Here is a 16,403-nt window from a genome sequence, read left to right as displayed (position 1 = left end):
TATTCACTATAATATTAAGATTTATTTTATCATACTACAGTATTCAAAATGATTATATAAATATAACTCAGTGAAATTCTGCGTCTACAAAATACAAAATTTGTAGTGGATTAGAAACACCTACTGTTCAATTTAAATACCAGGTTAGAAAAAAGCATTTTAACAGGATTGACATTAAGTAGTCTTTTTTTTTGAGGGGTGCAGGAATAAAAATGACCTGTAAATTTAGGAAATTCTATATAAAGTGTTTTTTCTAAACTGAAGCTTTGAAAAAACTGATGGAAAGAGAGTGTGTGTGTGCGTGTGCGCTTTATTCTCAATATTACCTTCCTTTTCTGCAGAACTTTTGCCAACCTTGCTCAAATGAAATTTAGCACTAGTATTTTTGTTGTTTATTTATCATCTGTTTGTATGTACTGCTCCATGATCTTGACGTTTTCAAAATAAAATTACTTGTTTGTTGATTTATGCAGATGCCAGTAGGCCAGATGGAATAACAAAAGGACCTGACAATGAATACCCTTTCTCTTAAAGGGTGGAGAAACGGTGAATAAACACCCGCTGAGATCTGAGGCACAGGGGACCAGAAAGGAGAAATCCAACTCAGACCATTCCTCAAAACAATGTGCATTTAGTTGCTGGAAGTTGAGTTTTATCATATGCTTTCCCAACTACACTAGAAGATCAAGCAAAGACTGTTTTAAAAAAACCTGAGAGTATCAGTAAGTGGTGCATCCTCTGAACAGGTTTGAGCTCTAGATAATTGGATATGCCTTATGAGAACCAAAAAAAAAAAAAAGCTTTAAGTGAAAATTTTAAAGCGCTTTTGATACAATAGTTGTCACTGACTTATTACTGACCTCTAATTACTTTAAAATGCTGCATAGTGGCTTGATCTTTGCGGTGATTTTCTGTGTAACTTTTGGATTAACATGACAAATTAAGGAAGAGTATCTCATAAATAACTTCACAGTGAAACAATTAACTGCCCACTAATCTCTACACAGGTCTGTCCTTAGACAGATCCTAGGGCAAGGAAACATTCATAAAAATAGAAAAACAAGAAATCATGATAGAAATAAAAATTTGTTTTCTTAATACATAAAAGAAGTGCTTGAAAATGTCAGATATAGTCTGACCTATCTAAATTACTATGGTAAGGTAGACAGTCCTGTACACTGTTTGAGAAAAACTGAGTATTATAAGTGTTCAGAGCATTAAAAGAACAATGCTCCGTTTCAAGAAGGCTGCTTGCAAACTTGTGACCTATACAGATAAGTCAAAAAGACTGTCTGTGGAAGTCTGCACTCCACAGGATATATACAGTAGCATATCCTGGAGCTCTGTGTAAGAGGTAGGAAAAGTGCAAAAATCTTACTCTGGATGAAGATTTGGAGGGAGGGTTATTTCTGGGGAGACTAGAAGGAAGGTGCATATACCACTGGCCCTTCATGCATAACAAATTAGTTAGCAGTGATATATGGGATCACAGTAGTTGAGAATTTTCTAGAAATCCCAACAGAAGTAAACTGTTACAGAAGGATAATGGAGGAAAACAGTGTTCCGTATTCCTATCACAAAGAGAACTTCCAAAAATAAGTCATGAGTGGGTAAGGAAAAATGAGCTAGCAATACTGTACAATAAGAGGAAGTTAAAGCATAAGCAATTTTGAAGGATATGCTGTCTAGCTTTCATACTCATACCCCCCAAAAGAATATTCATCCTCAGCAAGTCAACCAGAGCACTCCGTGCTGACCCAGCTAACATATACATCAAAGGAATCAGAAGCAGAATGGATTGTGACAACAGAGGTAAGATCCCTAATGAAGGGTAGTACTTGAATTGTATACTGTGATTGACCATAATGTTTCCTAAATAGCATAATATTTAATGAAAAATGCTGCAAAGAGAAGTCAAAGTTGTTCTGCTAAAGATTTTAAAGGAAGAATATCAACATCAACACGAGTAGAAACAGTAACTAAACAGTGAGCATCACTAACCACAGTGAAGACACTTTGAAAAGCCTGGGGAAAATGCTCATAGAGTATATAGTGAATTGGATCTAGAGATTCTACATCATACCAACTGGGTAAGAAGCAGCAGACACCAAGTTAAACAGCTTGTTTCTCTGTCATTACAGAATGAAAAAAAATTAAAACAAGTGGTTTTAATTGAAGGTACATAAGCAGTATGAAATGTGGTATGTCTCCTCTCTGTTGAGGAACAAGGTTTTAGATGCCATCATCTATTCACTCAAGAAGCACCACAGAAATTATCAGCAGTACCGGTACCAAAGCTTAATCTAACTAGAAGTAAAATTTATAGGAGAACTTTTGAGTTTAATTTCATTAATACAGCTAGTATGGTAAGTGGAGATACTGTAACTTTAACTTTTGTCTTTCACATTTATACACCACAATGAATGCTCTTTTTGGCAGCTTTTTGACACTGTTACAGCTTGGAGAAAAGATTACAAGTTTCAGCTAGCTTAGCTATGTCTCGAGTACCCTGGAAAAAGTCTGTATTTAAATCATATAATAAGCTAGAAGAAAGAGGGCACTGAACAGCAGACAAACTGTTCTTACTGGTACAAATTACTTAAGTGGATAGTGTTGAGTAATTTTTGGCTCATTTTCCCACATCAAGGAACATGATGCTTCACATTACTGTCAAAGTATACAGATTACTACTATAAAGGTAGTGTAGGTAAGATAAAGGTGAAAAAGTAAGCTGCAATGTAAAAAAACAATTGTAAAATCTGGACACAGCTGAAAGTACTAGTACCTCTCTACTACCTCTCCTTAAATAAGAGAATTATTATTGATATTACTGATATTATTGATATAGATAGATATTATTAGTGATACTACTCATCACAGATACCTAGTGATTTAAGATGTATACAAAGTATTTTAGAAATGCAAATTACATGAACAGTCTATTATGAATGACAACAGGTACCACAAACCCACTCGTCTCATTACCTCCCCTGCTGCTGTGGTTGAAGAATATCCAGCAGAAGCTGCTTGACTTCACTGGGGGACATCTGGTATAAATCCTTGGCTGGCATATCCCCAGCACGGATTTTTAATTCATACTTCATAGCATGGATAATCCATCTGAAGTAAAAGGAGGAAAACACTCATTAGCTAAAAACAGTCTCCTAAGATGAAAAAAACGGCCTAGTAAAATACCTCTTGAGAATTCCAGATGATCCTGCTTGTGTATTATCTGGCTGTCAGGAGATGCATGAAGTATCAAACAAATACTCTATTGTTCTTACTGTGTTATGGAATATACTCAGATTTAGCATTTGTTTGCATTATAATATAAACTGAAATTAATACTGTGTAGTTTTTAAGAAAGGGGTTGCAAAGCATGCTGTTCAAAGGGAAGATATATTTGAGCACATATTCCCCTACATCTCGCACATACATTACGACAAACATTCACCTGCCTTTTGATGTTAAAATTCCTACTCAAAATTATGCTGATAGTATATGCATTTTGCTGATGAGTTTAAAAACTACAAAAATTAGATGATTTTACATTTTAAAAGACTTTAGGGTTTATTTATAGTTTTAGCCTTTGAAATTCCATTCTGCAGTTTATCACATTTTTCTTTCATTTGCTATTCCATTTTGAAAGGATTTGATTAAAAAATTATGGAAACAGTGAAGTTCTCTACAGTATTCAGCCTTAGGTATTAGAGAGGCAGAACGTTGCAAATTATTGAAGGGAAACTTCTGTACATAATATAGAAACAGTGAGGGCTGCAGCCTCTAATATAATATCAAAGATGAAATAATACATCTAAAGAAGCATGATAACTGAACATGTAGCTCATTCCTTTACCATCTCTATTGCCTCAGTCCAAGTAGGTATTACTGTCAAAAGGGAAAAAAACTAACTTGCATCTTTAAACTGTCCATTATACTACACTTGATCACATCATTTGGCATATGTCAAAAAGCCTTATTCCATTTATGAGAGAGAAGATGCAAGTCATGGAAAAACATTTATACAGTATTCCTAAGAGATTCACCTCATCACTAGTATAGCCAGATTCCACAGGTATTTGATTATTTAGCCTACAAGGTAAAGATTTTTTTGTTTGTGTAAGTCAAATCATAGTTTTTATTTCTGAAGGATTCTTGTAACTTCACAGACTTCTGAGATGTCAGGCAGACTGGTCCAATATTGCTGTACACTTGAGACTTCTAGGACCATTCAACAAACGATGCAAGATATAGGAGACTATTAGGCAACACGGGAATACTACATTATGTAAAGTATATTACCTTTTATTCATTTTACTGTGTGAACAAGGGCCTTATCGTTTTACCAAGATTAACAAACAAAATACTGGTTTAGGAATAAGTTCATTTTTCTTTGATGACTCAACTGCATCTGTGTGCAAGTTATTCACTAGTATTTTCTGTTTGCAGTGGCTTATGAGATAGTCTAGCAAAATGAAAAGTGGACCTCCTACTGAACTCTGACAGATGAGAGAGGTAGGCAGAAGCCACTTGATTGGAGGCTTTTACAGTAATAGGTCTGTCAGGAACTTGATCTATTTCAACATGAAAGCCTGAAAACAAATCAGTAACAAGACACTAAATCAAATCATCATCAAATTGGAATTCTGTTTCTGTGAGGTTAATTTTGCTCACTGGAATGGGTGATAACACTGAAATAAAGTAAACAGTGTCTACAATTAACCTTGGAAGAATAAAAGAAAAACTGGCAAAAAAATATATTTAAAGAGAATCAGGAAGGGGAGGGGGAAGGAGTAATGTGGATCTGTAGAGGACACAGAAAGAATATTTAAATGGTAAAGGATAGATATAGCTGCAGTTTGTATGTAGTACATAGAGGTGATGCAAGATGGTTTTGTTACCATTTTTAGAATGATTCAAACATATTGCTAAAGTGCAAGCATCAATATTATGTGCTAGGGAAAAGACTGTTGATATCTATCTCCAGTGCTGAAATGCTGCATTTTCCCTATCAAAAAACGTTCAAGATGGAACACTTTAAAGTTCAGTTTGGGTCTAGAGCATTTTCCATTCTGGGTATGAAGACCTGTATCTGAAAATCTGTAATCAAAGGTTAAGAAATAATTATAAAGCATGCTGGCTGCAATTCTATAAAGTTCACTCAGTAGCAACTCACCTCTTCAAAGAGGTGTTTATTCAAACACGTCTCTTTCTAAATGTGACAGAATGATTACTGTAGATAGCAGCATAGATGCAGATATCATGGACTATGATAACATTCAAACACAGATTATTTGCAGGTTGCAGGTGTTGTGTATGTCCATAATATTGTGTAGGGAAACTATTCAGTTTTGTTTGTTTTAAGAGCAAAAAGACATTTTTAGTAAGATCAACTTACAGGACACATCAGGTCTTATTTACCATGGCATATAAGTATTTTTGTGTAGAGAACTGCTCTTGAATAATGTTCTCGCCAGATACCAGCTATTCAGATTCATTAAATATCAGAAGTATACCTTGGTGCCTCAAAGTATTTTTCGGAAAATTGTAATGGCACATAGATTTGAACTGCAGAAAGCTTTTGTTAGCCAAAATGCCCATTACAGACAACACTGCAAAAGAACAAGCTAATGGCAAGGCAGGCTATTGTACTGAAACACTGAAAACAAATAGTTTAAGTACCTTGAAACCCTGCTTTCAAGAGATTTGTTGCTTGTAGTTGATGGACTTTTAAAATTGAATTAGACAATGCAACATCATGAGCTTACCGTTGTTAGAAACTAGAGAACAGAACTAGTAGTGTATCTTGACTTGGAGGAGGATTGTGTGATTTCAAAAGGAAATCAAATTCATGCTGCCTCTTTCCTAGATTATCACATTTATGCAGTCTCTCTTGTTTACCTATTTGCCCAAAAACTACATTACATAGATGTCTGCTCAAAGGAGCAAAGAGTTTTTAAAGGTTCAACCCAAGAGCCTTAATCCCAGGCTGCATTTTTCCCTCCTTCTTCCCCAAGTCCTGAGAGTCTCTAACAGTAAGAGCTCTGGCTGTTCTCTACCTCTTGTTTCATCCCTGCATGCCTGTACAGTACATCCCCAGCCTCCAGCCATGTCCCTCTAACCTGCCTGCTAGGTGGGCAGGCTGCAGCACACCCTGCCCACATCTACACTACCTATGGGGCAGCATAAAGAAGAAAGAACCAGTGTTTGAGTTGGTGTGATCCATTATGGTTCTAGGACTGTATGTCCACACCACATTTACCAGTAATGAAATTCCTGCTGGTTACCAGCCCTAGGCACGCACTGCACATCTGTACTTAGTAAGTGATGAAAAGTAGATTTTTGTAGAGACTGCCTTGCTGCACATACACAGAGAGCAAACTGCATCCACTGTGCAAATGGGAAACTGTAGGTGGCACCCCAACATACAGCATATCTACTGCTGGAAGGGAACCTCTCAGCACCAGGAGCAACGTGCGTGCATGAGTGCACACTTCATTGCTGCAGGTATGGGTCTGAGGCCAACTTTCATCTAAAATAGAACTCCTCCAACTCATTACATCACTGATAGAGACTTACTCATTGTGGCTTTTGTGGAGCTACAAGTTCTCCGATGAGCTGGCTGGTTGCTGCCTCCTTGGCCGCTAGGTGAGCCAGGCAGAACATTCTGCCTCGTGGCTGCTGGCAGGACAAGGCGATCGGGGGGGCTGCACGCTTGCACTAGCCCATGTGCTGTACAAAATGTATCTGTGAGACCCCACTACAGTGTTTCTGGTTTTGAGGCACTAACGTGATAGGGAGTGAACTTTGAAAAAAGTACTACAGTTTACAGTGTTTGCTGTAAGGAAGCTTCGGGTATTGTTAGACTGCCATTCCTGCACTTTACACTGTTGATTGAGGTTAGTTGTGTACCCAGTTTTGGCACAATAATTTTAAGCCTGCTTACTAAAAATACAAAATTGAAGTAGACAAATTTTGTTGAATCATCTTATATAAACCATTACTGCAATGGAGCAGCAATCTCAGTTGATGCATGTAAGTTCTGTTGCAGTACAAGTAATAAGAACAACAATAGATCCTTTACTGACCCGACCCGTATCTTCAGCATGCCACTGAAGAGTTCAGGTGAATTTGAGATGATCCAGCCAATGTGTATCACAAGTTCCTGCTGAACTACAGCTTCTCTTTCATCTTGTAAATTACACTTTTCATAGATGATGTTCTTAATCACTCCTGGGGATAAGGGATTGGAAATAACTTCTTCCTCTTGGCCAAAAGCTCCAAGCGTCACCTGCAGTATTTTGGAAACAATTCAGAAGATTTGGACAGGAACAAAAGCACACTGGAAATAATGCAGAAATTATACTTAATGAACTCTGCTCTTGCTAAAATTTCACAATGCAAAATTAATCTGCTTTCAGTGACTGATGATTGTTAATACTGTTAGTTGGATGCTATTAAAACAAAGTTCACTAAAGATAACAGTAATTTTGGAAAAATATATTCCAAATAAGAATAACTGTACAAGATTACTGCTTGGATTTTAAAACAGGCTGTATCATCATGAGTGTACACCAGTTTTAGATATTCTCTCATTTCTGACATTTCAGCTATGCAGCTCATTTAAAATTCAGAATTAAGTTCATATTTTTGTTTTCTTATTTCTAATAGCATCCCAGAAGTTATAACCCTCATTTTAAAAACATGGAATGGATTTCTGATACTGGGTTGGTTAAGTACAAAAAAAAAAGATTCTAATCTGTTTTTAATCTACTGTCAGTGAAACAGCAACATGAATTCTTCCCATCTAATAATATCTTATAGAGATAAAAAGGAATTGATGAAAGCAAGTTAGATTAAAAACTTGAAAATAAGCACCAACAGTTATGCTGCATGCACATGCAGCTTCCTCTATAGCTATGCAGCACCAGAAGCATGCACCCAGAGCTCAGTCTGGAGTAAGGTAAGAACAGATCTGTCATAATAGCATTGCATATAGATAAACAGACACATATACATGCTTTACTATAAAAACACATAATATTCAACTACTGTTGCTTGGAAACAGCTCTTTATGAAATTAAAATAAAAAAATTAATAAAAAAAGTCCTGCTTAGGAAAGAAAGAAACACTGATAATTAAACTTTGGGGCAGAAAACTAGAATTTTGAAGGACTTTTTGTTTAACTGGTTATTCCTTGTGAAAAATCACCTGGCACCCATCTGTCTTATTATGCTCAATTACAGAAAGAGTGGCTGTATCTTCATTAACTGATCCTTAAAAGATAAACTTTACTACTTGAATCCATCTCCCTTCTTGAAAGAAAGGGGAATAAAAGTCTAAGGAGTTATGTAAAATGTGCTTTTTCCCCTTCTCACCCAGATTGTTCACCGAACTGTCTGCTTAATATTGCTCTATGTCATTAAAGTAAATTAATTAACCCTCAGCATATGTAAGTACTACTTATAGTATCTTTATTTCCTCTGGATTTTTCTTCCTCAGTAAGGATTTTTAAGTTATTCCGTACTTCTAAAAAAAAGCATCATAAAGGTCTTCAAAATGAAAAAGCCCATTAATTTATTTTCTCTATTATCATTCCTTAATACATTTCTGAAAAGTAAATACTTACCTGCTTGCCCTGAACTAAAACATTAGTAATAGATGGTGCAAGGCTGTCCACTAGTTTACCTAAAAGACTTGCTGCGAAGCGCACAACAGACCTGAGGGCAGAAAACAGAGCAGTCCCACTACATATCAAAAGTTAGTTTAATGAATTCATATATAATTTTGAACCACACTGAGAGATCCCCAAATTAACTTGATAAATGCATACATTATTTATAATGTGGACTTCAGATCCGATTTTATATAGTATTCTCTGGATTTTCATTAGTCTCTAGTCCAAATATAGATTAATAGATTAAAAATAAATTTAGTTAGAAGTCATTAAACTACAAACTTCATAAAAAAGCTTCTTGTTCTCTTCTCTGGCATCGTCTTGAGAACAGACAAGTCAAAGATGTCAGCTGTTGTTTTGTGACATTTCATCATTTTGCCAGATACCCTTGGTACTTTTTAAGACAATTAAAAAAAAAAAGAGCTAGAAAGATTAAAAAAAAAAAGTAACACTAAGGCTTTGTTTTGTTTTTTCCACATCAAGGCAATAATTCACATGTATAGGATGAAAAGAAGAGAATCATGTAAACTGCTAGTTTTAAAACTAGCTGTAACTTTCAGAAACAGCTGGATAGATGAAGAAATGGTAATGTTTAAAAAAATTATTTTTAATAATATTTTCCTGACAAAATAGAAACTCAGTAGACCTGTATTGAGGCTTTTCTAGCATGGGCTTTGTAGCTGCAAAAAATCATGTATCAACAGAGCTAATGAACAAGTTGTAATATTTTATAATGTTAGTAAATACATCAACCAATTGATGTTGATTCCTGTGAAAGCTGCTGTGCACTTTTTAAGATCAAGAGCAAAGCATTTCAAAAATGCATTAGCTGATACCATCATAATGCAAGTAAGCCAGAAAAAATCTCATGGAGCTCCATTTCAGACCTCTGGGCACTTTACCTGTTTCCCATGTACCAGTATAGTAGTAATATGTGAGGTTATAGAAGAAGAAAATTTCTGTACAAATGCAGCACTGTAGCGCAACACCAACCTACGTGTGTCACATGGCAATTGGGGAAGAGAAATGAAAAACAGTTTACATATTTTGTTTCTAAAAATGCTCTTGGTTTTTATTTATTAAAACTGGCAGCAAGGAAAGCATCTACTGCATTGACAAAGGTCCACTTAACTGTATGAACAGACTAAAATGAAAAACAGTTTGTAAATTTACGGACTCATCTGTTAGTAGTGCTTAAAGAGCAAGAGAACAGATTTCAGGACAGGCTCACATCATTTCTTTGATAATAAATGAAATTTCTACTGAGCGTCAGGGCAAAGAGATTAATAAACAATACGTAAATACCAGCCCACTTGCTGAAGTCTTTTGAAGTTATTTTGACAAAGTCAGGGTCAAACCAAATTATTTCAGGGTAATAAGCAAATAATTGCATAAGTTTATCAACGTAGTTTATATTTGATCACCAGCCTTACTATATAAAGCTATTGATACTATTTTACCATGACCTGCAAGAAATAAAAAAAAATTTCACATTTTTTTCTTTATTTGAATTTAACTAGAACTGTACTTCTGCAATAACACTCAGTACAAAACTAGCTTATTGCTGTTTTACGTTCAAAAAGATAATACTAAGAAAATACTTTTTTTCAAAGCAAGGATGAGATATTCAGCTGCACTAAAACAAGACAATTTTGTAAGTAAAGTTGTCCTTTTTTTCCCTTTTTAATATGTAAGGATCTGGTTGACATATAGGGGAAAAAAAAAAATACTTGGTGTAAAACAAGGAACATGATGATAACTGTATACAGACCACAGTTTTTTGCTGCCAGCTCGCCTGTAGATTCTTTCAATATGCTCAGCAACAGTACCTAAATGCATATTAAAAAAAAAAGCACAAAAAGATGCACAGATTTTTATTTAATAGTAATAAGGTAAATTTGATCAGTTAATTCTGAATCAGCTTTAGCAAAGCACTTACATAGTGTTTAACATCTAAAATTTAGATGCAATTCAGTCCCCTGTCATCCAATTGTGTGTTGTTATACCACAAGCCAACCCAGATTACACCTAAATTTGCTGCTTACGCTGTAAAGAGACTTAACATATCAACTATTATTGTGATAAACTGGGAAAATTAATCTATGCACAGATTTGACCTATAAGGTGCATCTCATTACCTTCATCAAACTGCACATTATTTTTTGGATATGGGATGTAGATAGTTCTGCTGTCTTGCCTCTGTTGAGCTAAAATCCACAGGAAGCAACAGGAGAGTTTTGTGCTTGACAGTGTAGTTCATTCAAGTGATGCTGTGTTTGGGCAAAATTTTTAATAGCTGACATCCAAAACTTCTCTGCTTTTCAACTTTATATATGAATAGTAGATGACCTGATTAATTGCATGAGATATGAGGCATTCAATTTACAGGAAGCTGGGAGAGCACAAAAGAGGGGATCTTTCACTGCCTTGCAGTTCTGCTCTGAATAACCACAACAGGGTGCTCACAAAAGATACCCAAGTTACTCTGTGAGCTAACTTTGATACTCGGGTGCATTAGTGCACTACTCCAGCTAGGTTCATTATCACTGCTGCAAAGTACAGGGAATATTTGACAGATAATAAGCATTATTGATTTACCACTCCCCCCCACCCCAACCTGATTTTCTGTGTGCCAAAAGTGAAGTGAACATTTTGTAAAGTGTTATGTATTAAACTAGCCTGGTGCTATACGGACATGACCTAAAAAAGAGAGCATAGGAAATGAGAAGAGCACTGCTTCTACATCACAGCAAACAGTCTGAGTTTCAGAGAAGAAGCCTTGAGGTACAGAAGGATCTTTGTTACTCAAAGATGTTGTACTGAGACAAAATGCTCAGGACAAGATGCTCAGGGACAAGTAGGACTCCAAGGCAGGGGGGTATGTTGTTGATCTGCTTTTACTGCTATGTCTTGGCAGGGGATATGAGAGGTTGTTAGCTAAGGTGAACAGTAATTCATTGAAAGGTTTTGGGTCCTTATGAAGTAAGTCTCCACATTCAGGACGAAGTTCTGTATTTGTACTTAAGCTTCTAGACATTGGTTTGAATTTTCAAAAGGAAGGGAAAAATAGTGGAAAACAAATCCTGACAAAGCTTTGGAAGTTATGACACATGGTCCTATTTCCATACAGGAGTAATAGGCAGAGCTTGCATTCAGACGTGGTAGAAAGCCAAGGAATGAACCCGTGTTTCAAGTCATAGACTGATGGTTATTTTAAAAGACAGCAAAAGGGATGGGCTTGAAGAGGAGCGGCTCAACCTGCTACAGTGGTATCTATTCAACTGTGCAGGGTTCAAGTGGGGACTATTATGTTGAAAGCAAAAATGGTGATAAACATTCCATTACTTAGGTTTGAGTTAGCATCTAGATTTAAATTCCCAGGTGGAAAGGCAGTGTTTTTCATACTAGTCACTCACTGGTGAACTTCATCTACAATATCAATAGTGAAAGTTGAACTCACAAAAATCATAGCCTAAGGATATGAAGCCTTGTGCCTGTCAGCTGGAATAACCAAGGTCCTTCAGCTTTTATTTTTAGGTTTATTTTTTATTGACAGTGTGATTATTTAATGTCAGTTTCAGTAATCTCCAGTCGCAGAAGGACAGGAACTTTAGTCAGTGACTCAGACTGTTTAATGCAAGGTGCATATTAAAAAGGTTATCACCACCTACTGTTTCATCTTGGATAGCACAAAAAGACCTTGTATGTGTTAACTCTAAACAGTCAGAGGCACAACAGTATTCAGCCTAAACACTGTCAAGTGGGTTTTTTCTTCATCATCACAATCTAATGGTCAAAAGTGGCTGTATGTTGGTTGCTTATGCAGCGTAGGAAGTTTGCTTCAAGTTGTTTCCAGAGCAAGGAAGGATGCAATCTGCAGATGACTGAAGAAAGATGCTATGGCTCAAGTCCAACAACAGTACAGATAACAGAGGTGCAAAGCCTGCCTAAAAGGCTAAACATGCCTAATGTTCAGATGCTGACCAAGACTTTGGATTCAGATTGGCCAATATACAATGCATTGTTGAAATAGTGATGTTTGCTCCACTTTACATTGTTTTCCAAGACCTTTTTAATATAGCAATACTAATATAATGTCTATTTATGTCAACATGACAACTCTTCATCACAAGTACCAGCTGTCCCCTGTCAAAATTATGAAGCAGGGATCCATAACATGAAGTGGTACATTGCACTGCTTGAGAAATAACCAAAAGAAGAAATATTATTTGATCTTAACATTCTTCTCTTTCTGAGAGGAAGCAAAGGCATCTAAACAAACAACAGTCTGGGAAAAAAACAAACAAACAAAAAACTTGCAGCACATAAGCAACAAGCCTAGCAGGATATTCTGGATAATCTTACATGAATTTAAAACCTACACTCTACTAGATCTATAATATGGAATTAAAGCAGAACAAACTTTACAGATACATTGATATAAAATCAGATTACATAAAATTAAGAAATAATCAGTATAAAGCTTCATACATTTCAGTCTGTCACAGACATAAACTGGTCTTGAGTTTCAGTTTAATATACAAGTTCATATGCACTTTTTTTTTTTTTTTAAATATGTACGTTTTCAGAATTACAACCAGGCACAGAAGCTGCATACAAACAATCTAAAAGAGTACATACATTTAGCAGCTCATTCCTCTCCACTCTATGAATGTGCATATCCCATTTAAAGTAGAAATTGCTTTAATGGTGAAGAAAATAGCTATATAACTGCTTGCATGCATGGCTATTATTCATGTTCATTAGAACTACACAGACAGCTGCTTCCTGAAATATTCAGAATAGTCAAATGAAAGTAGCTCTTACCTTCCTTGGTGATAAAATACGGTCCTTCCCTTTTGAGCAATATATTCAAGAGTAATGCTTGACTTGCTAGGCAATTGCAATCCTAAGAAAACAAAACCCAAAACCCCAACCTTCAGATTTTTAATGAAGCAAAGACAGCAGAGCTATTACAAATTTCAAATTAAACCAGATGGCTTTTTTTTTTTAAGCTAATTCTATAAATTTCATTTTTAAGGGGAAAGGTTTCTTCATCACAACTATTTAATACCCTATGTATCCCCTATCCTTTTCACTGCTTATTGCAGAGACTGCTCTAGGTTCATACTAAGTTGCAATAATTTGGCCTCAAAAATATTTCCTGGTTTTCTGCTCTTGGCTTCTGTCATTTACAGCACAGATGCTTATGCTGGCATAGAGAACCACATAGAATAGTTTGTGTGTTCCTACTGAACTAGTATACTTGAACTAGAAACAGTCACTGGTAGTCATCTTCTAGATACAGGAAAAATACCACTTCCTCAGTATTATTAAAAAGTCAGTCTATCATAATGAATACCTACTGCTGAAGGGTTTTTTTCGAATTTAGTCTAGAAATAAAATATTTATTCATATGACACATGACAAATTGCTGCCCTTTTAGACAGTCATGTATTACCAGAGGAAGATTTGGATAGCTGGGAAAAACGGAAGCCAATAGTTAGAGCATGAAGGATCGGTTCTATGATGTTGAGTTAAGGACTATCAAGAGGAGGATTCCCTGGGGATGAAGAATATCAGACATTATATATTATTAGTTATATTTGAAAGGACTCTAGACACACAAAGATCACTGACATTAAGCCATGACAGTAATCATGTTGATATCAGTAGGCTGCTGTGAAGAATACCAGCACATCATTTATCATCTCATGAGTGTTAAATTATAGTGTATTTTTTATCAAGTTTTCTTACACTCAGTTTCTGCAGAATCTCATATGTTGACTTGTTTTTCCAGTCATTAATATTTACATCTGGTTGCTGCTCAAGTTCAGAAACATTTGGAGTACTAGACTGTCTCTTGACTTTTGAATGTTTTGGAAGATCCAACTCCTCCAAGCTCTTAAATACAGGAGTCCTGAAAAATAAGTATTTAATTTCTTCACAGTTCAGAAAACATTATAATTATCAAATAGTTCATCATTGTTATTTACACATAGCCTTACTCTTCTGTTTCAGTGATTCTTAGGAAGTCAAGTTGTTCAACAACTGCTCCAGATATTAATGTCTGAAATTAAAAATTAACAATTAAAATTGAAAAAAAATCCATAGATTTATATAAGTATATAGTTGTCATTTGATCTGAGAGCCAAATTCTCACTATGTTGCTGGTGGTTTCCATTAGGGAAGTAGTTTCTTTATCTACAGTTCCACATATCTTTACACTTTCACAATTTTTTTTCCTCTTTCAGCTCTTTCTTAAGGTCTCACTTAAGACAGCAGAAATCTCTCAGGGCTACTGTCTTTTTTCTGGGGTTCTGCTACTGTTCTGCTTGCTATATACAGCTTTATCACCCAATATCTATCCCTCACCCCAATTAAAAAAAAAAAAAAAAAAAATACCAAAAAAACCACAGGTCTGGGGAAAACATCTGAGACCACAAGATTCACATTCCTCAAAATCTTGCACGATACCTGTGTTTTGGACCATAATTCTCATTTATTCAGGTATCTCTGAGAGGCTAGTTCACCTATAAATCTCAGTGACGTTTCACAAAAAAACACAGCGTAAAAGCATTTCCTAGTCTGTAGTAATTCCTTAATCTGAACATGCTTGCTAAAGTTTACGCATCAAGTGCAGCTTACAAATACCTCAGACCCCAAAATATTACATACCTATCATTCACTCCGAATTTTTATGAATCTCCTATGTATATGCTTCTAGAAGAAAAGGTATGTTGTACTAAAGCATTTTTTTAAAGAATGTTTTTGATAGTTCTCATTAGCTAAACAAAATTTGATGCATGCACTGGGAACTTTTGAATTCCATTTTCACTGTACAAAAGTTCGCAGTAAAATATTAACTATGAGCTGACTGAAAATAAAAACTGCTTTGCTTTTATTGCTCATGTCATTTATCCTTTGACTCGCATATCCACTTGAACTCATGATGATGATGGAAACAGTAAAGGTGAAAACTGAAAAAAACTAGATGCCTTATACAGCTTACACAACATGCACATTTTTAAATGAAATTACATTTTGTGTACATTTTACAAGAAAAGAGAGATTCACCCAATTTGATACGTAAGTGTTCTCTCTCTACGCACATTTACAGATAGGCATCTAAATGAAGCAGGTGAACATATTTCACAAAGATTCAATATATATTCTGTTACAATAGATGAATTATTTAAGAAAACACCACAGAAGTTAGACATATCCTTTGTTCTTGCCCCAACGCTTTCCCCCATAATGAAAGGGACCATTTCCAAAATGCGACAACTGTGCAGTGAAATTGAGAGATTATTTCTAAACTGATGGAAAAAACCTACTATATTTCACCAATAAATATGTTGATCACTAACATCTACCATTTACATATAAAAAGGATAAAAGAAAGAGGGCATGGCTTTGGAAAGCTGCAAAAGAAAAAGGGAAGTTGAGAAAAAATAAGAGACTGAAGACATTTTCTATCTAAGCCAAACCATTTTCATATTCTTAGTTTAATGCCAAAATAGGAACTAAATCTTGATATTAATAATTAATATGCTGCAATACACTTAATTATACATGTTGTACTGACATATGGGGAAGTTAGCACATTGTTTTTATGGCTGCAGTAAGAATTTATTTCTGGAAAAAGCACAGTGGTTTTTTTTTATAAATTACGTAAGAAATCTTCAGGGTGTTTGACCAAGTATGTAACTGCACTTAATAAAGT

At 35.4% G+C, this 16,403-nt stretch overlaps 1 protein-coding gene and 1 long non-coding RNA gene across 7 annotated transcripts in view; one reads left to right on the top strand and one right to left on the bottom strand.

The window, feature by feature from the left end:
* The window catches only part of PHKB (phosphorylase kinase regulatory subunit beta), a 100,598-nt gene that overhangs the window by 6,049 nt on the left and 78,146 nt on the right, over positions 1-16,403 (bottom strand). For 4 of the 6 annotated variants that reach the window (XM_067302548.1, XM_067302550.1, XM_013941085.2 and 1 more), the window contains 7 exons: positions 14,686-14,747; positions 14,435-14,597; positions 13,505-13,586; positions 10,449-10,506; positions 8,630-8,747; positions 7,089-7,291; positions 2,986-3,120 (listed from right to left, as the gene is read on the bottom strand). In XM_067302548.1, the coding sequence (XP_067158649.1) occupies positions 2,986-3,120; positions 7,089-7,291; positions 8,630-8,747; positions 10,449-10,506; positions 13,505-13,586; positions 14,435-14,597; positions 14,686-14,747 (821 nt within the window). The remainder of the gene's footprint in view (positions 1-2,985; positions 3,121-7,088; positions 7,292-8,629; positions 8,748-10,448; positions 10,507-13,504; positions 13,587-14,434; positions 14,598-14,685; positions 14,748-16,403) is intronic. The other 2 variants (XM_067302549.1, XM_013941086.2) reach the window with 1 other exon arrangement.
* Positions 1-16,403, top strand: part of LOC136992851 (uncharacterized) — a 70,991-nt gene that overhangs the window by 53,120 nt on the left and 1,468 nt on the right. The window lies entirely within an intron of this gene.

Source organism: Apteryx mantelli, chromosome 10 (assembly GCF_036417845.1).
Source record: "Apteryx mantelli isolate bAptMan1 chromosome 10, bAptMan1.hap1, whole genome shotgun sequence".
NCBI classification, from domain to species: Eukaryota; Metazoa; Chordata; class Aves; order Apterygiformes; family Apterygidae; genus Apteryx; species Apteryx mantelli.
Note: the sequence above shows the minus strand (reverse complement) of the source record. Positions and strands in the feature narration are given on the sequence as shown.